The 27,935-nt window shown below is 42.4% G+C and overlaps 1 protein-coding gene across 1 annotated transcript in view; it reads right to left on the reverse strand.

Moving 5' to 3' along the window:
- LOC124623094 (esterase FE4-like) overlaps window positions 1-26,172 on the reverse strand; it is a 136,248-nt gene extending 110,076 nt beyond the window's left edge. The window contains exons 1-2 of the mRNA XM_047148888.1: window positions 26,050-26,172; window positions 576-701 (exon numbers count right to left, since the gene is read on the reverse strand). Coding sequence (XP_047004844.1) covers window positions 576-701; window positions 26,050-26,109 — 186 coding nt within the window. The 5' untranslated portion in view covers window positions 26,110-26,172. The remainder of the gene's footprint in view (window positions 1-575; window positions 702-26,049) is intronic.
- Window positions 26,173-27,935: the final 1,763 nt, after the last annotated feature.

Consider the following 27,935-nt stretch of genomic DNA (forward strand, 5'->3'; position numbering starts at 1 on the left):
TTTTTGGGTGCTGTCTTCCTTAACATATTGAGCAATATATGAGATAAACAAAGGCTTGTGTTGGTGCTTTAGTCAGGAACAAACAGAAACTATAAGAAATATGTACAGAATGATAACAATTTTTTTTATTTGTTGTACATGCTCAGCGATTTCTGACCGGATATGTCAGTTCTTGGTCAACATATTAAGGGTGCATTGAGCCCAATGAACTTTTGTCATGATGGAATGTTACAGATGAACATGCTTAGTCTTCTACACAGCATAATGCCTGTAGCATGTTTGTATACTTGGCTGGTAAATTAGATGTTTGAAGTTTTTTTGTACAGTATTTATTACTTATCTTAATGTGAGAAATGTATTGTCTGAATTTGTTCGTATTCTGTATACCTGTTTATATTCTGTATACCTGTTCACATTCTGTATACCTAAGTCATTAAGTCCAAAAGCAAGTAACAGAAGGTTTTTTTGCATCACCACATAGGCACAAGTGCCACTATAACCAATGAAAATTCCAATAATATCCTTTTATTCGATGGTTGGTTAATTGATCAAGCTACAGTATTATAGCCACTTACTTCTGGTGAGTAAATATTAAGAAACAGGCAGTCTTCTTCACCACTGTCACCTCCTTTCTGTACACACTTAGGCCCAAATTCCAAAGCATCTTTCATGTCACTCCAGGATGAAACTGGAACTGGTGGCTGAAAATTTTTGTTGTCACATTACTTTAATATAATCTGTGCAACTACAATATTTTCATTGGTTAGTTACATAATGAATTTAACACCAATCAGTCATGCCTTATGTGACAAAAAAATAGCATACACAAACAAGTACTAACAAATCAGGCTTCTGGTGACACAAGCAGTTGAACATGTAATTGCAAATGTGAACTATCTTTGTGGCTTAGTGACAGATGATCTAGCAGCATCCTCGGTTATGTTTAATGGCTCTGAGTTATGTCTCTAGTTTTCTCCTGAGTTTTATTCCTTGGTTTTTGTGTCAGTTGTAGTAATACATTGCGTAGTAGTTACACTGCCATTACTCAATTGTGGATTTTAGTATCCACAAAGGTGACCTGAACAATGGCAGACAATAAGCAAATCAAAAGTGCAATCACTTCACTTACTAACGTGGACTCTACACCTCCAAGACACTTATTGAGTGTTTGAGAAGACCTTCAGACTATTTCACAACCGGTATTAACTTCTGGGCAAGTGTAGAGTACTTCATATTATGTGTACGGTAGCTCATGGACAGTTCACCACCAAGCTACATCATGCCTCCCTCACCATGCAGTGAATTCATTGCACTGCTGTACATGTCACAACAGCCTTCTCTTTGGTTGCAGCTTCTTGAACTTTCCTTTGAGGCTTATAGCATCTCAGATGATAATATACAATTCATTCTCACTACTGTAGCATTGGACTCACAAACTTTGTTGTTATTATTGGAGGTTGTATACATCATGCTTCCTGGGTCTATAGATACACACATTGAGAACAGAATTCTTCACGGATTGTGCAAACCCATGGATATCTGCAGTCAGTGACCACTGCAAGGTGAAACTACTGGTGACAAGGCCCCTTCTGTTTTTTAGTGTCACCTGTGAGCATTGGTTTCCACAACCAAGGTTTAAAACACCACATTTAAACAGATTTGAATGAGCCAGTTATCTTTTGCAATGAAAAATGCAGTGATTTCCAGTACTTCCACACCTTTCAACTCCAAATTACTGATTGCACATCAACTTTATCAGGTTCTATGACTCAGTAACACAAGGGGGTCCCATAAACTGGACAACTCTGGCATCATGGACATGATTATGGATGCAGCTACCACTTGCAGGTGAGTGCACTGTGATGCAACTCTGACGCTCTCTAGCACCAACTCTAAGGAGTTCCAACCTCTCCCAGCACCACCCAACTTACCAGAAGGTCCAGCACATACGGTAACATCAGCCAGCATGAAAAACTGTGCTGATATCATTCAGGCTTCAGACAACTGGCATTCATATGCATACTAACATGCAAGTACCCAAATGAGGGCAGTGATCAAAATTATGGCCACCAATTTATACACTGTAAAGTGCCTACCCACTGCTACAAACAGCTCTGCTTCCACTAAAGGAATGTTTACCACTCATATCCCACTATGTGCTAACAATATGCTCCCTTATACTGCCAATGTTTCTGTCTCAAACACAGCTGATGGACAAACTATTCTTTACAGTGTTCCTACATCATATAGGATATACATCAAGGACATGTGTAACAATCAGGTTTATTTAATTGACACAGTATGAGATGCCCTTGTCCTCCCTGCAACATCAAAAACCCATGAATCTGTAAAATCATGACTCACAGCACTGAACAATTCAGAATGCCAATGTTTGGTCACCAAGTTACAGTTGTGAACTTAGGACTCTCACAGAGTTTTTGATAGACTTTCCTGTTTTGTGACACCACTGACCCCACACTCAGTGTGATTAGTGTGATTTTCTCCACTTCTACAGCGTAACTGTGACCATATGGGAGGCTACACTTTACATGAACAATGAAATTGTTCATTGTCACACAATAACCTCAAAGAGATGCTCTGTGTCAGAGGCAACATGAGAGGACTTTGGTGTGTACAGCAGTAGGTGAAAAAAAAAATAAAACTTTACACACATCAGAAAGTAATTTAATGATAATTACAGTTTAGGCTGATTTCATGTCATGTACATCAACAAAACCACAGAAAAACAATTCTGAGCAGCAGTCAGTGAACATACGTAACATATGCGTTGGAAATTAGCATGATCCTCTTACTGAAGGTAGTCCTACTCTGTGACATAACAGAAATACCCCAGTTTCTTGTTAGATAAAGTGGACTACTCTTTGTAGCTCCAGAATTTAAAGACTTCATGAACATGAACTTATTTTCAAAAGATACTTACCTTCTTCCACTAAGATTACTTCATGCTTGCAGTCATGATGTGAAGCATCATGTTGCTAAGTAACATAAGCCGTTACATACACCCCCAACTATCCCTCCCTATAAACATGCATTTATTCATACAGTTGAGTAACTATTTTTATATACAACTGCATTATATAACTGACCTCTCAGTCAGGGCTTCAAACATGTTGCATGAGAAAAAATTAAGTAATTTGTAGGAAGTGTGACAGGTAGCAGATTTATTTCAAAGGAACCCTTACCCTAAAAATTCCTTGGTCATTATATTATTTTCAACATAGGTGTTACTGTAACTTATAACCACGGATTTTAACAGTAGCCATTAAAGAAGTCAGTTTCTATATTATTTACATGCTCACTCATATAGCAAAAAGTTTTTAGGTTATTTATATGCTCATTAATATAGAAAACTTAAAATGTGTCTTCTACTGCTAACATAGACATCTGTTGTTCAAGCATCTCAGAATTTGAGGCAGAGAATAGTAGAAAATTGTTGGATTTATAACATTAGTTATAAATAACAGTCAAAACCAAAGAAAGAAAAATACTCTTACATTCCAAATGCTACCAATGAAATTTGATAGCCAAAAAGTCTTTATATAAAGCAAAAAATGTCAGCTTAACCACTCTACTCCCATTATGAGTCAATGGCACTTAGTGTAGTACCCAGGTAATACATGAAACCAATCCAAGTAACACAAATATGACTTTATTCATAAAACTCTGAACAATAACCAAAAAAAGCCTCTTGCTACTCCATCACACCAAGACAAAAGAATCATACAGAAGATACAACATAATCAGTACGCAGAACAATTGATGTTAGGAGTACAGACTAAAAGGGCATAGTGAGAGCCAGTCAGCACTGCTCCACACTTATGTAGGTCTGAGTCAATAGTAGACAGCACAGTGGAGACCATGCCATGTGAAACCTTTCTACAGGTGGCCTCTAATGGCTGGCTTGTACTAATGCAGTTGACAGTTGATTTAAGTATGCACATGCATCAACAGTACACTTGGTGCACCCACACTCACAAGCACTAGTAAAAGGACACAGCACAACTCTCCCTTGTGTGAAGAGTGTGCCCAGGCTAAGGAGGAGACACCAGTGGCTCGATGAGACACACATACAGCGGATCTGGAGCAATGGGTGCCAGTGCCGACAGTTGGTGTGGTATGATATCCTGGGTGGGCACCAGAGCAGAGAGCTGGAACATGTGGAGAAGCATGCACAGCCAAGGGTGGTGGTCCTGCATGGCACCTGACAACGTCACCATGGAACAGGGTGTCACCATCATCTCTGCATTGTCAATAGCAGGCAGGTCCCAGTGTAGAGGAGACAGGGCTCGACCCATCAGTAATGATGGTTGAGGAGATGATGGTGAGGCGACCTGACTGGAATAGCAGGCTGCGCAATTGACCCAAGGCCAAAGACAGACCAGCAACCAGTGTCAGAGAGCTGGAAGCCCAGGGTGCCACTCATGGAGGAGGCAGCCAATGGGACGGGAGCACCTGCACAGCAGGCAAGAACAGGCTTGAGGCGAATGGTGGTATGCCGAGCTGCAGTGAGGGGGGGCTGTACTCCGCAACCAGTAGCTTCCAGCATTGAGTGGGGGCACAACTAATCCAAGTGGAGTGCCACCAGCCTGTCGGCCATACGGATGTCATTAAGCCAATGTCCCCAGTGGTGGACAACACTGTCCAATATCAACTTGGGCCAGGAACCAAATATTCATGCCACACTGGTAATACCAGCACAAAGTGGCTGGAAGCACCTGACTGCGGCAGGTGCAGCACTGGCCACAGAAGGTCGAGGAGCTTGCATCACTGCCAGCCATGAAATAACTCAGTGGGGCTCTGCTACTCTATGAGCACGAAGTGATAGGTGCTCATAAAGCAGAGAACAGCATTATTTGGTAAAGAATCCACAACAAACTTTCTTAATTTGGAACATGAATTTACACATGAGTCGTTCTGATTCACCATCTAGTTGAGGGTGGAATGGCAGAGCTGTAACATGACAAGCCATGATGGGAACAAAACATTTGAAATGTGTGCGAAACAAACTGGGGCCCATTATCGAAAATAAAGGTAGAAGGCAAGCCCTTAATAGAAAAAAAACCTTCAAAAGTGTACAAATTGTGACCTCAGCTGATGTCAACACACACCAGGAAATGTAAGGAAATCGGAAAAATGCATCCACATCAAAGAGTCAACAGGAAATTTAGAAGTGACCTGCAAAATCTACAAGAATGTATTCCCATGGCTGGCACTGAACTGGCCAGGGGGACAGAAACGCCCTGGGAGCTGCCTGTTCTTGACCACGTTGCTCACAAGCCAAGACAAAATTGACAATTTCACCATCAATCCCTCTCCAAAAAACTCATAGCTAACAGTTTAGTGTGCAAAACAGCCCAGTGGCACTGGTGGAGACATAACACAGTGGGAATGACTGCTCTGGGAGAGACTTCTTCCATGGAGAAAGAGCAAAACAAAAAAGCATAGAAGTGATATCATAACGAAAAATAGTTGTGCAGGGGTACAAAGCCTAACCGAGAGGTTTAAATGGCCAACCCTGTTAAACAAACCAAACCACCTGGCAGAGGACTGGGTCAGTGGCAATGGCAGTTGCTATGCACAAGCTTATAATTGGGAAACCCTTGACCACAGCCTGTGTTTCCATATCATGATGAAAACAAAGTAAATCTTCATGATCAAAGTCAGGATCAGGGCCCACTGGAAAGTGGAACATGGCGTCCACACTGGCATGTTTAGACAAAGGTCAAAAATGGATTTATAGTTGTAGAAAGACAAGAATAGTGCCCAGCGTTGTAGGTGGTGTGCTACTTTGTCAGTGTGGGGGTTAAACAGGGAAATCATGGATTTATGGTCAGTAATAAAGTGGAAGTTGGAGCCATACAAATAAACATGAAATTTCTGGAGAGTATAACTATATCAAGAGCCACATTTCCACCCAAGAGTAATGCTGCTTGGTCAGAGTGAGAGATTTAGAAGTAAAAGCAGTAGGTCATTCAGAGCCATCAGTTCTCATGAACCATGCTGAGACCATATTGTGAGGTGTCAGTCACCAAAACTATATGTTGGTCCAGAGAGAATGTAGCTAAACAGGAACCAAGAGTAGTTTGGTTTTCAACATTTGAAAATCACATTCGCAATCCAGGCTCCAGCAAAAAGGTACATTTTTGTGTAACATTTTATGCAATGGGTGGGCCAATGTGGCCATCCCCATCAGAAATTTATGATAGCAGGCTGTCTTCCCTCTGAAGTCCGCCCCAATAGCTGAATGGTCAGCACGATGGACTGCCATCCTAAGGGGCCTGGGTTCAATTCCTGGCTGGGTCAGGGATTTTCTCCACTCAGGGACTGGGTGTTGTGTTGTCTTCATCATCATATCACCCCCATCCGGCACATAGGTCACCCAATGTTGCATCAAATGTAACAAGACCTGCACCAAGGAGGCTGGACCTGCCCGTAAGGGGCCTCTCAGCCAATGACGCCAAAAGCTCGTTTCCATTTCCCTAGGAAGGCCTGAAGATTCTTTGTGGACAAGGGATAGGCATAGACGTAACAGCAGAGATGTGTCCTGGCAGAAGATGAATCACATCCTGTGGGACCTCGAACCCAACTAAGAAATAGAACGTTGAAAAAACTGAGATTTTGTGAGTTCACACCATAAGCCTGACAACTGTAAGACAGAAAAACAAAGTTCAGAAATTTTTCAAGTGACTGGCTGTGGAGGAGCCTGTGACAACAATATCCAGATAATTAGTACATCCAGGGGCAGGCACAATCTATTGCTTTAAACATTGTTGGAAAATAGCAGGGAGGCTAGTCACACTAAAAGGAAGGTGCAAATGTTGATAGGCACCAAAAGAAGCATTCAAAACCAGAATTCACTGAGGCTTTCGTCAACAAAAACATGCAGATATGCTTCAGAAAAATCAATTTTAGAAAAGTACTGGCCACAAATATTTTCACCAAATGTTCCTCCTGTTGTGAGAGAAGACATGCCTCCAAGATCAACTACACATTGATAGTAGTACTGAAGTCACCACAGAGGCAAAGTTTCCCCAACAGCTTCCAAACTACAACCAGCAGAGATGACCATTCATTCACCATAACAGGTTGCACCACCTCTAGAGATTGCATTCTGTCTTATTCTGCTTTTGCTTGATCTTTCAAGGTGACAAACACAACGAAAATGAGGCTGCGCCATGGATTTCAGGGAAATATGAACAGAAAAATTCATAGCACATCCAATACCTTCTGACAAGAAGTCCAAAAACTCCTCACGCAGTGTTTCCAATTGAGAATACCATACCTGATTGGACACAAGGTGAACTGCCTCAGTGATAGAAAATCCAAATACCTATAATGTTTACATCCCAAACAAGTTCTCAACACCAGAATCAGCAACCACCATAAATGTAATGAAGCAAGCCAGAAACTTGTAAGAGGCAGGTGCTATAAATTATCCCAAGAGCACAATGTTCTGTTTGTTGTAACTGACCAACTTCCGCATGATCGGTGTCAATGTCATTGAACCTAAACTGACATAGGTTTGAACATTCAATAATATCACTGCAGCATCTGTGTCAACCTGAAGCCAGAGCACTTGGCAAAATAACTTAACTAGATAAACAACTTGGGAGAAGTCTCAAGTATTGGAGTCACACAGTTGATGTCAATATGCTGAGCAACCTGCAGCGAATGACACCTGGAGATTATGTAGCTTTTCTTCTGGCAAGCATTACAAGTAGCCCTATGCTTAGGGCATTGCTGAACATTCATGATGGACAAAACAGAAAGGACAAGGCAGAAACAGAGAATTCTGATGCAGCACTGCAGCAGTCATGGCTGCTTGGGCTGGCCCTGGTATTCTCAGTGGTGAGCCCACATTTTAACCACCACAACTGTCACTTCCTCGTGCAAACTATCTGTTGTCCAAGTGGGCACTTCTTGTGACACTACTGCCACATTACCCTGTGCTTCAATTTGGTCACCTGCTGCTTGAGAAACTTCGAAAGATTGTGCTATTGCAAAACTTCTCCCAAGAGGGGCTTTTAATAGAGTTAGGCCTTCTGTCACACTTCCTTGCCTGGAGCTAAACAGATAATTCCATCACGCACAGTACAGTCTGCAGAAGAGTCATTATGGGCATTAGTAATGAACTGACACTTATGGCTAAGGCTGTTAAGTTCAGCTATCCAGGGCCTATATGACTGGTTTAGTTCTTGTGGTATCAGTAGAATTCAACTCATGCCTCTATGACCTGCATTTGTTTGCGATGGTAGTTGGACAGTAAACTGCACATGTGATCTAAAGTAACAGCTGCTGGTTCTCATAAACGGGCAAGCTGGCACAGTAACCCGTACACCTTAGGTGGAGTCCAAGAGAGAGGCTTTGCACATATCTGAGTCTGCCACATTGAGAGCCAAAAAGGCTGTCTGAGTCTTTTTTCATAAGATTCCCAATCCTCGCCTCAGTCATCATATGGAGGAAAACTGGGTGGATATACTGGTGGAATGGTAACCCATTTGTTAATGGAAGCCAACAAAGTGGTCACTGCTGAAGTAAGCTGTTTAGTCAGGGTTGGTAGCACAGTGTCCATAATGACTAAACCATATGAAACTGCATCTAAAAGTTGCACACCCTGAAACCACTCCAAACTCCTCACCATTTGTGTAGTACCCAAGTAATACATGAAACCAATCCTAGTAACACAAATATGACTTTATTCATGCATCTACAAAGAATAATGGAAACAAGCCTCTCATGCCTCCACACATATCAAGACAAAAGAATCATATAGAAGGTACAACATAGGAGATAAACAGAACAACTGATGTGAGCAGTACCAGCTAAATGAAGGTCGTGAGGGTGAGTTGGTGCTACTCCACATGTATATAAGTACAAGTCACCAGCAGATGGCATGGCAGAGATGGTGCCATGTGCACGCACCTATAGGTGGTCTCTAGTGGCCGGCCCACACTGATACAATTGGCTGCTGATCTAAGTACACACGCACAATGACACTACACTCAGTGCACTCACACTCACATATGCTAGTAGCAGAATACATCACTCAGGATTAAAATGAATAGGATGTGCATATCATGTTACCCATGAACCACTGTTGTGTCACTCTAGTGCCAATGGTGAAAAGGTATGTGGTAACTTCACAGGCATCTTCACAGGGTCAGGAGCATGTCATGTTCTCCCTTTCTAGTCTTGTAATCCTGGAGCTCTGTTGCTGTAAATACTGCTTTCAAGAAATCAATCAGGATTATCCTAAGACAACCATGCATGTAACGTAAATGTCTTTTCTGCCATGTGAGTACTTCAAAGGGCCAGTCATATGGTGCTTAAAATTGCTTCTGGATCTCACCATGATGCACATACACTCACTTGATTGTAAGACTTGAAAAACAAATGGAAATTTGGCACAATGATCACTGGGAACTACAGGTTGAAACCTGTGATTTTTTGTGCATAACCTTTGTACAAATTTAGGTACTTCAGTAATGTTGTTGGGAGTGCTACTAATAAATTCTCCTGGTAGAGATAACATTTGTTGAGAGACCAGCTCTGGGGTGAAGTATTCAGATCTTCTTTGAAGGAAGTGGAACATTCACATAAAATTAATTACATGGAAAACAGTTGCCACACTAGGATTCACTGCAACAATTCCAAGGGAATGTAATTCAGTCATAAAACAGAGATCTTAGTAAGTTAAAGTTTGATTTATTCTAGACTATTGATCAATAGTCGGGGACACTTATCAGATAATATTAATAGAGAAAATACAGAAGAGGAGTGGTGTGTTTCATCTGAGTTTCAGTTAGCAAGAACAAGAATGTCATGAAAACACTAACCAAACACCAGCAGCAGATGGTACAAGAGAGACATTGTATATCATGTAGAAATTTACTGTAAAAATTGTCAAAGCATAGATTTCATCAAGAGTCAAACAATGTATTACGTCCTCTACTCATTCTCACAAAAGATGGGTCCCCTCTCACTTGTGGTCTTATTGATTTATCTCTCCTTTTAACCCCCACCACCCAGTCCCCTCTAACCAACTATTTCTGCAGAGGACCAAACAATATGTAGAAGGTAGGATTAGTTTATATTAGATTAAATGTTTCTGTTGGCAGTACCTGAAGCTCATTATTGTGCAACCATTCTGCCTCCTTTACTAATTTTGTCAAATGAATTTCTCCTTTGACACAAATTACTTCCTTCCCCACACATCCTGTCAACTAACCACGACAGGAAAATCAGAGAAACTGCAGGTTATTTGGAGGCTTACCAACAACTGTGGAAAAGAAAGAGGGACAATGATAGTGATACATTTGTATCCTCTGCCACACACTGCAATAGAAAAAAATCAATGAAAATGGGTCTTAGATGTTTATATTTTGACTGACTGTAAAATGCATTGAGTTATCTGTTTTGAACTGTACTTTGGCAACCCTACCACCAAGAAACTGACAAGATCAGAATTGCTGTTCACAACATAAATCGTATTGCACTTGTGTGCCAATTGTTTCAGAATCCCAATGGCACAGGTTTCTATGTATTCATAAAAAAAATTCTACATAAATATTGTTCACACAAATGAACTGGAAAAAATAGACCTGACAGGAACTGTGTAAAGCTATATGTCTAGCTAGCCTGTCAACAAATGAAATCACCTCAAAGTTGTCAAAAAGGTTTATGGGTTTCCCTTAAAGATAAGAGTCCAGTGATGTTAAGGTGGCAAGGGAAGTGACAGTTGATGCCACAGCGCTGAGAAACAGTGGATGCAGCAAAAATGCACAGAGAATATGTAAGTGTTGTAAGGTCAAGAGTAATTATAAAACACAAGAAAAGAATCGATTCCCTTAGCAGAATGAATCCTTACATTTTTAGCTATAATTTTGTCAGAAAATCACTGAAGTCATGCCCCCAGGTGCTCAGCATTCATTTACTGAGTACGGGCTTGGCGACCCCAGGATCCTGAGCTGGGGACTGGTCAGCGCCGCCAGTCTCCTGTCACCGTAACCCCCGGACATGCTTCATCTACATCTACATCTACATTGATACTCCGCAAGCCACCCAATGGTGTGTGGCGGAGGGCACTTTACGTGCCACTGTCATTACCTCCCTTTCCTGTTCCAGTCGCGTATGGTTCGCGGGAAGAACGACTGTCTGAAAGCCTCCGTGCGCGCTCTAATCTCTCTAATTTTACATTCGTGATCTCCTCGGGAGGTATAAGTAGGGGGAAGCAATATATTCGATACCTCATCCAGAAACGCACCCTCTCGAAACCTGGCGAGCAAGCTACACCGCGATGCAGAGCGCCTCTCTTGCAGAGTCTGCCACTTGAGTTTATTAAACATCTCCGTAACGCTATCACGGTTACCAAATAACCCTGTGACGAAACGCGCCGCTCTTCTTTGGATCTTCTCTATCTCCTCTGTCAGACCGATCTGGTACGGATCCCACACTGATGAGCAATACTCAAGTATAGGTCAAACGAGTGTTTTGTAAGCCACCTCCTTTGTTGATGGACTACATTTTCTAAGCACTCTCCCAATGAATCTCAACCTGGTACCCGCCTTACCAACAATTAATTTTATATGATCATTCCACTTCAAATCGTTCCGCACGTATACTCCCAGATATTTTACAGAAGTAACTGCTACCAGTGTTTGTTCCGCTATCATATAATCATACAATAAAGGATCCTTCTTTCTATGTATTCGCAATACATTACATTTGTCTATGTTAAGGGTCAGTTGCCACTCCCTGCACCAAGTGCCTATCCGCTGCAGATCTTCCTGCATTTCGCTACAATTTTCTAATGCTGCAACTTCTCTGTATACTACAGCATCATCCACGAAAAGTCGCATTGAACTTCCGACACTATCTACTTGGTCATTTATATATATTGTGAAAAGCAATGGTCCCATAACGCTCCCCTGTGGCACGCCAGAGGTTACTTTAACGTCTGTAGACGTCTCTCCATTGATAACAACACGCTGTGTTCTGTTTGCTAAAAACTCTTCAATCCAGCCACACAGCTGGTCTGATATTCCGTAGGCTCTTACTTTGTTTATCAGGCGACAGTGTGGAACTGTATCGAACGCCTTCCGGAAGTCAAGAAAAATAGCATCTACCTGGGAGCCTGTATCTAATATTTTCTGGGTCTCATGAACAAATAAAGCAAGTTGGGTCTCACACGATCGCTGTTTCCGGAATCCATGTTGATTCCTACATAGTAGATTCTGGGTTTCCAGAAATGACATGATACGCGAGCAAAAAACATGTTCTAAAATTCTACAAGAGATTGACGTCAGAGATATAGGTCTATAGTTTTGCGCATCTGCTCGACGACCCTTCTTGAAGACTGGGACTATCTGTGCTCTTTTCCAATCATTTGGAACCCTCCCTTCCTCTAGAGACTTGCGGTACACGGCTGTTAGAAGGGGGGCGAATTCTTTCGCGTACTCTGTGTAGAATCGAATTGGTATCCCGTCAGGTCCACTGGACTTTCCTCTATTGAGTGATTCCAGTTGCTTTTCTATTCCTTGGACACTTATTTCGATGTCAGCCATTTTTTCGTTTGTGCGAGGATTTAGAGAAGGAACTGCAGTGCGGTCTTCCTCTGTGAAACAGCTTTGGAAAAAGGTGTTTAGTATTTCAGCTTTACGCGTGTCATCCTCTGTTTCAATGCCATCATCATCCCGGAGTGTCTGGATATGCTGTTTCGAGCCACTTACTGATTTAACATAAGACCAGAACTTCCTAGGATTTTCTGTCAAGTCGGTACATAGAATGTTACTTTCAAATTCACTGAACGCTTCACGCATAGCCCTCCTTACGCTAACTTTGACATCGTTTAGCTTCTGTTTGTCTGAGAGGTTTTGGCTGCGTTTAAACTTAGAGTGAAGCTCTCTTTGCTTTCGCAGTAGTTCCCTAACTTTGTTGTACCACGGTGGGTTTTTCCCGTCCCTCACAGTTTTACTCGGCACGTACCTGTCTAAAACGCATTTTACGATTGCCTTGAACTTTTTCCATAAACACTCAACATTGTCAGTGTTGGAACAGAAATTTTCGTTTTGATCTGTTAGGTAGTCTGAAATCTGCCTTCTATTACTCTTGCTAAACAGATAAACCTTCCTCCCTTTTTTTATATTCCTATTAACTTTCATATTCAGGGATGCTGCAATGGCCTCATGATCACTGATTCCCTGTTCTGTACATACAGAGTCGAAAAGTTCGGGTCTGTTTGTTATCAGTAGGTCCAAGATGTTATCTCCACGAGTCGGTTCTCTGTTTAATTGCTCGAGGTAATTTTCGGATAGTGCACTCAGTATAATGTCACTCGATGCTCTGTCCCTACCACCCGTCCTAAACATCTGAGTGTCCCAGTCTATATCTGGTAAATTGAAATCTCCACCTAAGACTATAACATGCTGAGAAAATTTATGTGAAATGTATTCCAAATTTTCTCTCAGTTGTTCTGCCACTAATGCTGCTGAGTCGGGAGGTCGGTAAAAGGAGCCAATTATTAACCTAGTTCGGTTGTTTAGTGTAACCTCCACCCATAATAATTCACAGGAACTATCCACTTCTACTTCACTACAGGATAAACTACTACTAACAGCGACGAACACGCCACCACCGGTTGCATGCAATCTATCCTTTCTAAACACCGTCTGTACCTTTGTAAAAATTTCGGCAGAATTTATCTCTGGCTTAAGCCAGCTTTCTGTACCTATAACGATTTCAGCATCGGTGCTTTCTATCAGCGCTTGAAGTTCCGGTACTTTACCAACGCAGCTTCGACAGTTGACAATTACAATATCGATTGCTGCTTGGTCCCCTCATGTCCTGACTTTGCCCCGCACCCGTTGAGCCTGTTGCCCTTTCTGTACTTGCCCAAGGCCATCTAACCTAAAAAACCGCCCAGCCCACGCCACACAACCCCTGCTACCCGTGTAGCCGCTTGTTGCGTGTAGTGGACTCCTGACCTATCCAGCGGAACCCGAAACCCCACCACCCTATGGCGCAAGTCTAGGAATCTGCAGCCCACACGGTCACAGAACCGTCTCAGCCTCTGATTCAGACCCTCCACTCGGCTCTGTACCAAAGGTCCGCAGTCAGTCCTGTCGACGATGCTGGAGATGGTGAGCTCTGCTTTCATCCCGCTAGCGAGATTGGCAGTCTTCACCAAATCAGATAGCCGCCGGAAGCCAGAGAGGATTTCCTCCGATCCATAGCGACACACATCATTGGTGCCGACATGAGCGACCACCTGCAGATGGGTGCACCCTGTACCCTTCATGGCATCCGGAAGGACCCTTTCCACATCTGGAATGACTCCCCCCGGTATGCACACGGAGTGCACATTGGTTTTCTTCCCCTCTCTTGCTGCCATTTCCCTTCAGCGACCACCGCATGGCGCGGCGGTGGAATGTTGTGTGCTGCGAGGAATGGTAATCTTGGCTTGACCGCCTGGATTGCGAGGAAGGTAAACCTCTATAAAAAACCCTAAATCTTACGGTGTGCTGCACGCCTATAAGATGCATGACTGTTGGGGTGGAACAGTCGCAAGCGGGCAACCTCTGGGGCACCTGCCGCACCCCAGTTGTATAAGGCTTACTCAGGCACGCGAGGCTCTGTCTGAGCGGACCTTTAGTTCCCTAGCTGCTCGTGGGACCACAATGGACCCTCCGACCTCTACATTTCCCCCTACCAGTGGATTGGGTGGGCCACTGGTAGGAAAACACACCCCATCAAAAAAGCGACTTCGTGCTGCGAGTCCTCCAGCTCCTGGTGTTGCCAGAGATTTATCAGACTGTCGTAACAGAGCACATGCTGAAAATCAGAATGCGTTTTTGGTTATTAAATGGAAGGAGGGTAGCTTTGAGAGGGTTTCTCCCTTTTACATCCACAAGGGTCTTGAGGGAATTGCAGGTACACTGAAATCTGTTAAGCGACTGCGCAATGGTACTCTCTTAGTTGAGACTTCTAGTTCCCGCCAAGTCGCTTCTCTTCGGAAAGCCCCCAGTCTCGGAGAGTACGCTATCAAGACCGAGCTCCACTCCACACTCAACTATAGTAAGGGTGTTGTGACATGTAGGGACTTGGTGGATATCTCCACAGACGAGTTGAAATATGAGTGGGCTGACGAAGGTATTGTTGACGTGCAGAATATTATGAAGCGAGTCGATGGGGACCTAGTAAAATCCGACTCGTTTATTCTCACGTTCAGTTGCCCGAGACTTCCAGAGCATGTTAAAGCGGGATTCTTATGTTTGGCAGTACGGCCATATTTCCCCAACCCAATGTGCTGTTTTTAATGTCAGCGCTTTGGGCATACTACATTGGGGTGCAATGGGATAGCCACTTGTGGTAAATGTGGTCAGCCTGCCCATGAAGGAGCTGATTGTTCATCACCTGTGAAGTGCGTGAATTGCTTTGGGAGTCACCCTGTCTGGAGCCGGGTCTGCCCCATCTATCTCGAGGAATGGAAGATACAGGAGATAAAAACATCTAAGCGCATCCCCTATGGTGAGGCCAAGAAGCTCTTTAAGGCCATGCAACCTCCTGTGTTTACGACATCTTTCGCTTCCGCCCTGAAAAAACCAGTACAAATGGCCACTGTTGCTACGCAAACAGAGGTTGCTAGTGTTAGCACTAATACCTGCGTTTGCCAGTGCACTTGTGCTGCTGCGGTTGTTTTGCAACCTGCGGCTCTCCCCCAACGTCGGACAAGGCCGTGGTTGCTGACATTGGGGTACTTCCTGCCTCTTCCCCCATGGCGCCTTCTGCCCAGGCAAGTAAAGCTCCAACTGCTGACAAGGCTCTGCATTCTAAGCCCCCTGAGACAAAGACGCTGAAGGTGAAGATTTTGCCACCTGAGGAGACTGGTCAGGGTCGGTCCGATGACGAGGCCATCGTACTGTCTGACATCTCCCGTGGGTCGTCATCGGAGCTGATGGACATTGATGTCGACCGGGGGCGATCTTCTCGCCCCAGGAATAAATCTCCGGCCAGTACGGGCTCACCTCCAAAACACAGAGGCAGGGTGAAAGTTCAGCCATCCTGATCACTGGCTCCCATATTACAGTGGAACCTGAATGGGTTCAGGACGCATGTGGCCGAATTACAACTCCTTGTACATGAGTTCCCTTTGTGCTTATGTCTCCAAGAGACACATTTTCGGGCCACTGATGCTCCTTCTTTACGGGGCTATACCGTCTATCGGAAAGATGATCTGATGGGGGAAAGGGCAAAGGGTGGTGTTGCGATTTTTGTCCGTGACATGCACCCCTCATCTGAGCTCCCTCTCGTTACAGACTTGCAAGCAGTTGCAGTTGACCTTCTTGTGGGTTGGAGGCTCACAGTCTGTTCACTTTACTTACCCCCTCAGGATGCGATAGACTCTGAGGCTCTCACAGACCTTATTAGCCAACTTCCCCGCCCATTTCTTCTTCTGGGGGACTTCAATGCTCATAATGTCTTATGGGGCTCTTCGACTACTTGCCCCAGGGGTCGCATTCTGGAAAGCCTCATGATGTCTGAAGAACTGTGCATCCTCAACTCTGGTGCTCCCACTCATTTCTGTACTGCCTCTGGGTCGTCATCAGCTATTGACCTTTCCTTTTGCTCTCCAGCACTCGCGGATTCTGCTCTGTGGGAGGTTTCTGCTGACCTCCATTCTAGTGACCACTTCCCCCTTTGGATTCGCCTCCTGGATGAGGCTATGGCATTTCCGGTACCACCCTGGTGGCACCTCTGCAGGGCTGACTGGACACTTTTCAGCCAACTGGCTGTTTTGGAACACCGTGCCAGCGTCCACGAATGGGTAGACCATGTTACAGCCGTGATCTCCCATTCTGCTGAATTGTCAATCCCACGGTCATCTGGTCATCCCAAGAGGCGTCCTGTCCCTTGGTGGACCACTGAGTGCCGCTCAGCTATCCGAGCCCGCCGTGCAGCTCTGTGCCGCTTCAAGTGCCGTCCCTCAGCTGACAATCTTGCGGCCTTTCGGGTGGCAAGGGCCAAGGCGCGGCGAGTGATTAAAGAGAGCAAACGACGGTCATGGCACTTGTTCTTGAACTCCATCTCCCGCTCCACTAGTTCTACAAAAGTATGGGAGGCCATCAGGAGGATTTCCGGGAAACTCGGCCAGCTACCTGTCACGGCACTGCTGCATCAGGGAAGTCTCCTCACGGCGCCGAGAGACATTGCCCAGACACTGGCCATGCATTTTGCGGAATCTACCGCCACTATTAACTGTGATCCAGATTTCTGCCGCTACTGCACTGCCATCGAGAGGGGTCACTTGGACTTCCGGTCTCCTAATTCTGAACCCTACAACTGCCCCTTCACAATGTGGGAACTGGATTCGGCGCTGTCTGTGGCTCATGATACTGCGCCGGGTCATGATCAAATCCGGTATAGCATGCTGCAGCACTTGTTACTTCCTTCCAAGGAAGTTCTCCTGAATTGTTTTAATATGATATGGTTATCAGGCACGTACCCTGACTCATGGAGGGAGGCGATTTTGATACCCCTCCTCAAACCAGGGAAGGACCGAACGCATTCCAGTAGTTATCAAAGTATCGCCTTGACGAGCTGTGTTGGGAAGACGTTGGAACGCATGGTCAATCGTCGCCTGGTTTGGCTGCTCGAGACCAGGCAGCTCCTTAGCCCCTCTCAGTGTGGCATTCAGAGATGTCGTTCCACTATAGACAACTTGACCCTGCTTGAGGTGGCCATCCAGCAGGCCTTCCAGCGTAACCAGCATTGTCTAGGTGTCTTCTTTGACATTCATAAGGCGTATGACACTACTTGGCGCCGCCATATCCTCAATCAACTCCATGAGCGGGGCTTTCGTGGCCGTCTCCCCATCTTCATTCGGTCCTTTCTTTCCCACCGCCTCTTTCGCTATAGGGTTGGTAATGTGCTATCTGATTTGTATGTGCAGGAGAATGATGTTCCTCAGGGAAGCGTTTTAAGTGTCACCCTCTTTGCCGTTGCCATTAACAGTATCACGTCCACTATCCGGAGTCCTGCCCAATGCTCCTTGTTTGTGGACGATTTTGCCGTTTTCTGTTCTTCCTCCAGTCTTGTCACTGCTAGTCGGCAGTTGCAGCTTACGATAAAGCGATTAGAGGCATGGACTGCGAAGACGGGTTTTACCTTTTCTGCAAATGTGTGTGTGTTCATTTTAATCGTTCTCGATGTCTTCTTACCTCCCCTGAATTGCGTCTGAGGGACACCATTCTTCCTTTTAGTGACACTGTGCGGTTCCTGGGCCTCACTTTTGATTCAAAGTTGTCGTGGTTGCCTCACCTTAAAGACCTCAAGGTGCGGGCCCTGAAGGCACTGAATATTTTGAAGTGTCTGAGCCATCGGTCCTGGGGAGCAGATCGGGCGCGTCTGCTGCAGTTTTATAGGGCTTTCGTCCGATCGCGTCTTGACTATGGTTGCACCGTGTATGGGTCAGCAAGGCCTTCGTATCTGAAGATTCTTGACGCAGTACACCATGAGGGTATCAGGCTGGCCACTGGTGTTTTCCGTACTAGTCCCATCCCCAGCCTGTGTGCTGAGGCAGGGGAACCGCTGCTCGCCATCCGGCGGAAACTCCTCATGGTGCGACGGGTGTGTCAATTCCTTGCCTGTCCTGCCTCCCCTGCGTACCCTACCGTTGCCCGACCGCCTATGGAACGTCTCTTTTCCAGTCGTCCCAGGGCAACGAGACCATTTGGGATTCGTGCCAAGCATTTGCTTGAGTCCCTTGGTGTGGAGCGTGTGGCCCCCCAATGACAAGGTTTTACTCGCCTGCCTCCCTGGTTGCTCCAGAGGCCCAGCGTCCTTTTAGACTTGTCGGAGTACCAGAGGAGCTGCACTCCTGTGTTTGTTTTTACCTCCTTATTTTACGATATTTTAAACCAGCATCCCGACCATGTACCAGTATTTACGGATGGCTCTAAACAGGGAGACTCTGTTGGTTGTGCTGTTGTTTTCCCTGATCGAGTCGTCAAGTTACGGCTTCCTGCGGCGTTTACCATCTTTGATGAAGAATTGTTTGCGATCTTGCGGGCATTGGAGCAGATGAGATGTGTCCCCAGTCGTAAGTTCCTCATCTGTTCTGACTCCCTGAGTGCCCTTCAGACCATGCAACACTTGTACCCAGCGGATACGGTCGTCCAGAACATCCATGATGCCCTACTCCACCTGCAGCGGCAGGGGAAGGAGGTTTCCTTCTGCTGGGTGCCGGGGCATGTGGGTATTAGGGGAAACGAGCTGGCGGATGTGGCTGCCAAAGATGCATGTTCCCGTTGTTGAATGTGCCGTCCCCCTCCATGCTGTTACCTCCCTCCTGCGTTTTCGCGTTATGCGTCAGTGGGAAGAGGAGTGGCTGGCAGTCGGTGAAAATAAGCTGCGTCTGGTCAAGGCCACCACACGGCCATGGCGTATGTCCTACCAGTCATGCAGGCGGGATGAGGTTCTCCTCACTCGCCTCCGCATTGGGCACAGTCCCTTCGCACATGGTTTTCTACTCCGGCGGGAGGATCCCCCAATCTGCAGTGCTTGTGGCGTCCAGATTACTGTCCGCCACATTTTACTTGACTGTCTTTTATTCTCTGACCAGAGGGCGGTGGTTTCTTTGCCACCGGATTTGCCCTCTATTTTGAAAGACGACGCATCGTCTGTGGTGAAGGTTTTATGGTTTCGTGTCCTGTCCAATTTGTTGCCACGGATTTTAGGGCGAGGGTTTTAATGTGCTGCTGGATGACTGGCTCACCCAAATTTTAGGTAAGAGGTCCACCAGTCACGAATACCTCCTTGTTTCCCTTCGGTTTCTGTCCTCCCTTCCTTGTGTTTCCTTTCCTTTTTTAGTGCACTCCTTCTCCTCTTGTTTTGCCTCTGTATGTGAGGATTTGGAACTGCATCAGGTCTATGTCTTTTAGCTGTTCCCCTTGTTTGCTGTTCGTCTTAGTCCCTTCACTGCATGTGTTCCTGTTTTTATGTGTTTGGGCGCTGATGACCCCGCTGTTTAGCGCCCGTAAATCTCAAACACACACACACACACACACACTGAAGTCATGGAGAAAAAAGTTTTACTGGTTGCTTGAAGTGCTTTATTAAACAGTTTTAAACAGTTTTATATTGTATGAGAAAAGCCAAAATGACATGGCAGCTAAAATGCATTCACCCCTATAGTAAAGAAAGACATAATTTAAGAGCTTGTTGGAAAAAAATGTACCAAAAATAAATGGCTGGATACCAGCAGAAGATGTTAACAAAAGTTTAAGGAATGGAAAACAACATGCTAATGCTGCTTTTCCCATCAAGAAGGCAAAAGACTGCAACTGAAATAATCAAAAGATGTCAAGAAGACATGTGAAAAAAAGGGAGAGAGTGTTTTTAATAGAGGACACATAGACATGAAATTGTATTGATCATGCACTAGATAAAACTTCTCTGATAGATTGTGCTCTAGGCAGTCTCATTTGTATGAAAAGTTCTCAGGTTTCCAGCCGCATTAAGTGATTAAAACTGCACAAGCTTTCAGCCATACGCTTCTTGGCCACTGTCAGACAGTATGACTACCAGTGGGCTGCTGGTATGCCCCTTGTATACACCATATATGAGCCTATGTTGACTTGGCATTCAATGTGTCCACTTCAATCATGCAATTTCTGGATTCCACACTGTGCTCATCTGCAGGCCACCGTTTCCATCCAGGTTGCTGTACATGATTTTTATTTCAATGGCTTATTTAATTATACAATCCCAGAAGCTGTTAATTTGGGTCTTATATTGAACAAACGGAACACACTGTGGACCAATTAGGAAGGAGCACAAGAGATTTTATCACTTATGCTATCTCAAGAAATCTGCTTTAGCCGAGCATACTTTAGGAAATGTACAACAGATAAAATTTGATGAAACATCTATTGTGGCTCACACAAATGGCTTCTGGGACTGTGTAATTAAAGGAACCATTGAAATAAAAATCACATCATAAATAGAGATGGTGGCCAGCAGCACAGCACGACATTGGATCCAATGGCCACATCAAACGCCAAGCCAGCATATACTCATACATTGTGATGCCATGAGCATCAGTGACGTCACAGATGGCAGCTAGCATTGACAAGGGGCATACCAGCAGCCAACTGGCAGACATTCCACTTGACAATGGACAAGGTGTGTTTGACTAAAAGCTCATGTAATTTTTATCAATTGATACTGTTGGAAACTCAAGAACTTTTAATCCAATGAATTCTTACAATCTCATTTGCATCAGAGAGATGGTAGTACAAAAAATCAAATTCTCTTAAACAAATAAAATGAGACGTCATAAATATCAGTAGATTAGCACTGAAATATAAAGTATCCTTTGGTACAAAAGTTTGACTGGTATCAAAGACTGACATGGAGTTACGGAAAAATTTTAGTAACTGAATGTCTGGAGCCTGTGACATAAAAATGTGCTATTGAAAAGACAGAGAAGAATAAACTAGAGGCATTTGAAATGTTGCACCAAACAAATATGCTACAAATAAGCTAGACATATAAAGAATTAATGAAGAAGTACGAAAAGAAACAGGGTAGACAAAAATCCCACAGTAAAACTCATAAAGAAAGAGAGCACAGTGAAATGGACCATCTATGAAGGCATGCAGGAATTTTCATCTTAGCACTGAAAATACAATAGAGGAAGAGCTCAGTGGCAGCCAAGGGGTTGATAAACTGTAACATATTATCAATGGTGATTTAGCAGCAATATGAAAATGAGAAGATTGCATAAAACAGGAACTTCTCTGTGAAAGCATCGACATTTGTAATTATCAATAATGTTTCATATCTTGATATTATTTTGTAGGTGTACTGCTTTTCTGTCTATGATGAAATCAATGTGTGTCATATGTATCTTCTGCTAAATGTTATTTCTTGCAGGTTCACATTGACAAATTTGGATTAACTGAATAAAACTGTATATCGATAATGACACACAAAGGTTGTAGAAATGTACCTCTTAAAAACTGCAAATCCTTGATGACACAGCAAAGCTGTTGCCCTGTACCTATATATATATATATATATATATATATATATATATATATATATATATATATATATATATATATATATATATATATATATATGTGTGTGTGTGTGTCATCAAGGATTTGCAGTTTTTAAGAGGTACATTTCTACAACCTTTGTGTGTCATTATCGATATATAGTTTTATTCAGTTAATCCAAATTTGTCAATGTGAACCTGCAAGAAATAACATTTAGCAGAAGATACATATGACACACGTTTAATGTTGAGGTGAAATTTTATATTTGATGAAGCCTTTTGGCTATATTTTAACGTACCTGTGCCACAACATGTAATCCTGTTGTCCATAATTTTCTTCTAAAGAAGATGTTTTTATAAATGTTGAAACCATGGTAAAGCGATTTTAATAAACCTTCCAATTTGCCATTGATTGGATGTTTAATATTTCTACAAGACGATTTCATTCTATGATTGCTGCTCCAGCCATGTACAAAGTTTTAAAATTAGCACACTGGACCTAATGGACGCCCTACATACCTTCACTACGTTTCAAGCATAAAATCCGACGGACGTATGTCATATGATCTTCACTTCTGACTTATTTATTTGTGATTTAAACATGCGTTTTACATTTTTAAGTGCTGAGACTAATTGTTTGGCTTGTCATAAGAGCACTGTTGATAGCTAGTGCACACCAGTCTATCATGAATGGTACCAGTGATACGTGAACTACGTGTGCACTCGGAATATTGTTGAAGGTTGTCTCATTCTATGTTGCCTGCCGTGTTGCACTATTGTGTGCATTGTTTTCATGTGTAAAAACATATAAATAGTGAATATGGCTAACACACATTGCTTGGCAAACTTAGAGGTTGAATAACTTTTGAACAATGGCTCAGAAATTGACGATCTTTCAGATGACATAGTCGATTTTTCGGAAGACGACTCACAATGACTCACATGAGTTGGAGAATGAAAACTGTACTGCTGATAGAAACGATGATAGTGAGTATGAAGAAGCTAATGCACAAGTTTCTATTAGTCAGGTTCGTCATTCAGTTCAACAGCCTGCCTTCAAAATGAATGGTGTCATTTTAATGCAATCCCTGAATTACCTCTGTTTGAAGAAATGAATGGAATTCAGGTTCCTGTTGATACATTATCAACAGAACTAGGCTGTTTGTTGAAATGTTTTGATTGCAGCATGTTTCTCAAAGTAAAGTCAGAGACATATATATATGCTACTGATACTATTTCTGAAATTTGCCATCAGAACAGAATCAAACAAAAATCTTTATGGAAGAAATGGAGAACAGTGAGGATACATGAAGTATATGAATTTTTTGCAATTATTTTGCATATGTGTGTTGTAAAAAAACCTAAACTTAGGGATTATTGGCCTGAAGACCCCGTGCTTGCTTCATCATTTGCTTCTCAGCTGATGTCATGAGACAGATTTTTTGCCATATTCAGGATGTTGCATGTAAACAATAATGCTCTATGGACACCTCAGCAAGAACCAGGTCATGACCCTCTGCATAAAATAAGAGCTCTTTGGGACTTTTTCACAGAAAGATGCAAAAAGTCTTTTCTCCATCACGAAATCTGACTGTGGATGAAGCAGTAAGTCCTTTTCGAGGATGAATTGGATTCTGTGTTTATATGAAAGACAAACCAGAGAAATATGGGATAAAATGGTATGTTGTAAGTGATGCACAAACAGGTTACATGTGCAATGCTGAAGTTTATACTGGAGGAAAAGGAAATTGTGACAATTCTGTCAAATCCCTGCTGCTTACTTGGGAAAAGCACATGTGGTATACATGGACAGATTTTATACAAGTCCTGCAGTCCTTGAAGAACTATGGGAAAAAAATACACTGGGAGTTGGAACTGTTATGAAGAACAGGATAGGTTTGCCTGGAGACCTAATTAATCAAAACTAAAGAAAGGGGAATGACATTTTGTGGAAAAGGACACCTTTTATGCTTGAAATGGAAAGACAAATGTGATGTACACATGTTGACGTTTATAGCATAAGATGACTACTTCGCATGTCAGTGTAAAATCCAGGAGTGAATATGTTGAGGTAGTAAAGCCAGACTTTGTACTAAACTGCAACTTGTCTAAAACAGATGTTTACAGAGGAGACCAGCTGATGAGTTACTATCCCTTCCAGCGAAAGACTGTAAAATTCTGGAAAAAGATGTTCTTCCATGTTATTGTGAGGGCAGTTGTGAACGCCAACATTATTCACAATATCAAAAATTTTGCATTAGTAAATTTTATCTGTAAATTAGCAAAACAAGTGGTTTAAAAAGGAGGAGCAGAACTAAATAAAGACACACATTCAGCATCTGGAGTTGCAAGTGCAAACAGATTCACAGCACGTCATTTTGCTGAGAAACTGGCACCAACAGTAAAGAAAACAAACCCAGCTAGAAGATGCAATGACTGTTGGGAACAAGGGAAAGCTGCAGGAAAGGTAGTGAGGAAAGAGACCAGATACTTCTTGTGTTTCCGAATGTTTTGAAAGATTTCATACCCAAGTGAAGTTCTCTAATTTGTAAAAATGAGAAAAACAAACATTTCACAATAAAACACTTTACCTATAAATGAAGCACTTACTATTTCCTGCTGCAAGTGATCTTAAATCAATAGCCTACTACTGTGTTGCCAGAAGTGTCAACACTGTGTTACTAGAGGAGGTTGAAATGCACACGATTTAGCTCACGCAGTCTGGCGTAAGGAGGGAAGGACTATACTGACATGAGGTCTGGAACATGACAAGGAATTAGAATTCAGAAAGCAGACGTAATTAGTTTGATACTTAACTTCAATCCATTAATGATGAACATCGCTCTTGATGGTACATGATTCACAATATTATCTGTTCAAAAGACATAAAGTAACTGAACATGGCACCTTGCTAGGTCATAGCAAATGACGTAGCTGAAGGCTATGCTAAACTGTCGTCTCTGCAAATGAGAGCGTATGTAGCCAGTGAACCATGGCTAGCAAAGTCAGCTGTACAACTGGGGTGAGTGCTAGGGAGCCTCTCTAGACATGCCGTGTGGCGGCGCTTGGTCTGCAATCACTGATAGTGGCGACATGTAGGTCTGATGTACACTAACTGACCGCGACCAATTTAAAGGCTACCACCTAGCAAGTGTGGTGTCTGGTGGTGACACCACACCTACCATTCCCTACAACTAATGAAAATTTTGTCCACTTTGGGGAAAAATAAAAATGATGAAAAACAGTATCTTTAGAGTAATATCTACAAATTCCAGTATAGTTTATTTGTACTAAACATATATGTATATCTATATATATATATTTTTTTTTTCATCAAGAGGATGGATGGAAGATTAAGCTGATATACTGCCTAAAGAGGTAAGTAGATTAGTGAATGTATCAAAAAACTGTAAACTGTAGCAAATTTCCTCAGGATCCGGGTATTACCTGGTTTTCTGACCTGCTAGGCTCCAGTGTGTTAATGAAAGAGTAGCACACTCATTGTGCTGGCATACAGGAAAAAGTAAGATCTACAGATATCAGGTCTTGATCTTTGAGTGACATAAAAAGGAGATTCTAATTGAACTGAAAGAGAATCAAAATGCTACTTTCAACTCTTTCCTACATCTTGTAAATAATAAATGAGAAATAGAAATTTGTTTGTGACCCATAATCTTATGTGTTTTGCTGAACTCTCATGAATAAGGAATGCTGATAATCATATTTACATTATTACTATTCATTAGTTACCAACATATATATTTCTGCTCATTAATCCATTAAAGCATAATATTTTGAAATGATTCACACTTTGGACAGTGGCAAATTGCCACACAAACAGAGTACAGAAAGGCTACATAGCATATCTTTAAAGAGCTATGCTTATTAACAAGAAGGTCTCATACACATGATGTTCACATGAGACAATGTATTGATGTATCATAATGTTTTTAAATAGGTCTACCTACCTTAAAACGTAATTCACCAACAGGAGGCTCCGCATAGGGAACACCTTTAAATGTATACATTGTTGTGAGTCCTGAAGCTGTTTGCTCCACAAGTCCTCTTAAAGACCCTAGAGTAGTTGTAACTGTTACATAATTGTTTTGTCCCTGTGAAAGTAAACCAATGGACAGTAAAATATGAGTCAAGATTCATTGTTTCACATATTGTAATTGCTATGGAGAAACTGGTTAAAATGGATATTCACACTACATAAATTTATAAAAATGGACAAAATATTTTGGAGATGAATAGCTAGAAAGAAGGGAAATCTCTAACCTTTTGGAAATACTAATTCCATTCAAACTAATATAGAATAGGATGAAGAGTAATATGTGTTGATGTAGATGAAACAGAGGGACTAGATCACTCACTCAGAATATATGATTCAATGATCTCATAGTATATTTGTCATAAATCAAATACAGAGTGAATTCCCTCTTTCATTTTATATGTTTCTCAAAGCATTTCTTCTTTTGTCTGCCTCTCCCTATGTGCTGTAGTTGTATAAACTAATGACATTCTGCATAATTATTGGTGCTATTTTAATCAGTTCATTCTTTTTTCTAATGATTACTTTTTTCATCGTTTTTCAAATGTTTGTAAATTATTGTCTTAGTCCTCAAGTTTATAATGTATATAATTTAGCTGGCTCAGTTTTGCCCCAATTATATCTTGGAAGTGGAATTATATCTTGGAAGTGGAAGTGAAACATGGATGATAAATAGTTTGGACAAGAAGAGAATAGAAGCTTTCAAAATGTGGTGCTACAGAAGAATGCTGAAGATTAGATGGGTAGATCACGTAACTAATGAGGAGGTGTTGAATAGAATTGGGGAGAAGAGAAGTTGGTGGCACAACTTGACTAGAAGAAGGGATCGGTTGGTAGGACATGTCCTGAGGCATCAAGGGATCACAAATTTAGCATTGGAGGGCAGGATGGAGGGCAAAAATCGTAGAGGGAGACCAAGAGATGAATACACTAAGCAGATTCAGAAGGATGTAGGTTGCAGTAAGTACTGGGAGATGAAGAAGCTTGCACAGGATAGAGTAGCATGGAGAGCTGCATCAAACCAGTCTCAGGACTGAAGACCACAACAACAACAACAACAACAACAACAACAAGTGTTCATATTTGGATATATTTTACAAACTAACTTATTCATGTAACACGCTCCATAGATCTCATTTTAAGGTGAACCAATAGTGATGTGAAACAAATAAAGACATACATTCAAATTCACCACTTCATTCAACTTATTCTGAAATAGCATTTAAAGGGAGATCTTTCCATGATGAGGAATGAGTCAGTGTATGTAATACCAAAAGATAAGCAACTTTTAACAATATAATCACTGCAAATTATTAACCTAAACTATTATAACACTGTTTAATACCATTAATAATTATACTAGTAATGTGGTGAATTGGCTGCAAAGCTGCTACTTTGAAAGGAGGGGAAAACTGCTTCCACATTGATATTTAATAAATATCTACAGTTTCTCACTTTCCGGCATCCTAATACATACCTGTATATATATATATATATATATATATATATATATATATATATATATATATATATATATATATATATATATATATATATATATATATATCGTAAACCACATCAAATACTGATGAACCGATTCCACAGACTGAATGTGAGGAGAGAGGCTAGTGTAATTGTTTAATACAAACCATACAAAAATGCACGGAAGTATGTTTTTTTAATACAAACCTACGTTTTTTTAAAATGGAACCACTTAGTTTTGTTAGCACATCTGAACATATAAACAAATATGTAATCAGTGCCATTTGTTGCATTGTAAAATGTTAATTACATCTGGAG

This window comes from Schistocerca americana, chromosome 1 (genome assembly GCF_021461395.2).
Source record: "Schistocerca americana isolate TAMUIC-IGC-003095 chromosome 1, iqSchAmer2.1, whole genome shotgun sequence".
NCBI lineage: Eukaryota > Metazoa > Arthropoda > Insecta > Orthoptera > Acrididae > Schistocerca > Schistocerca americana.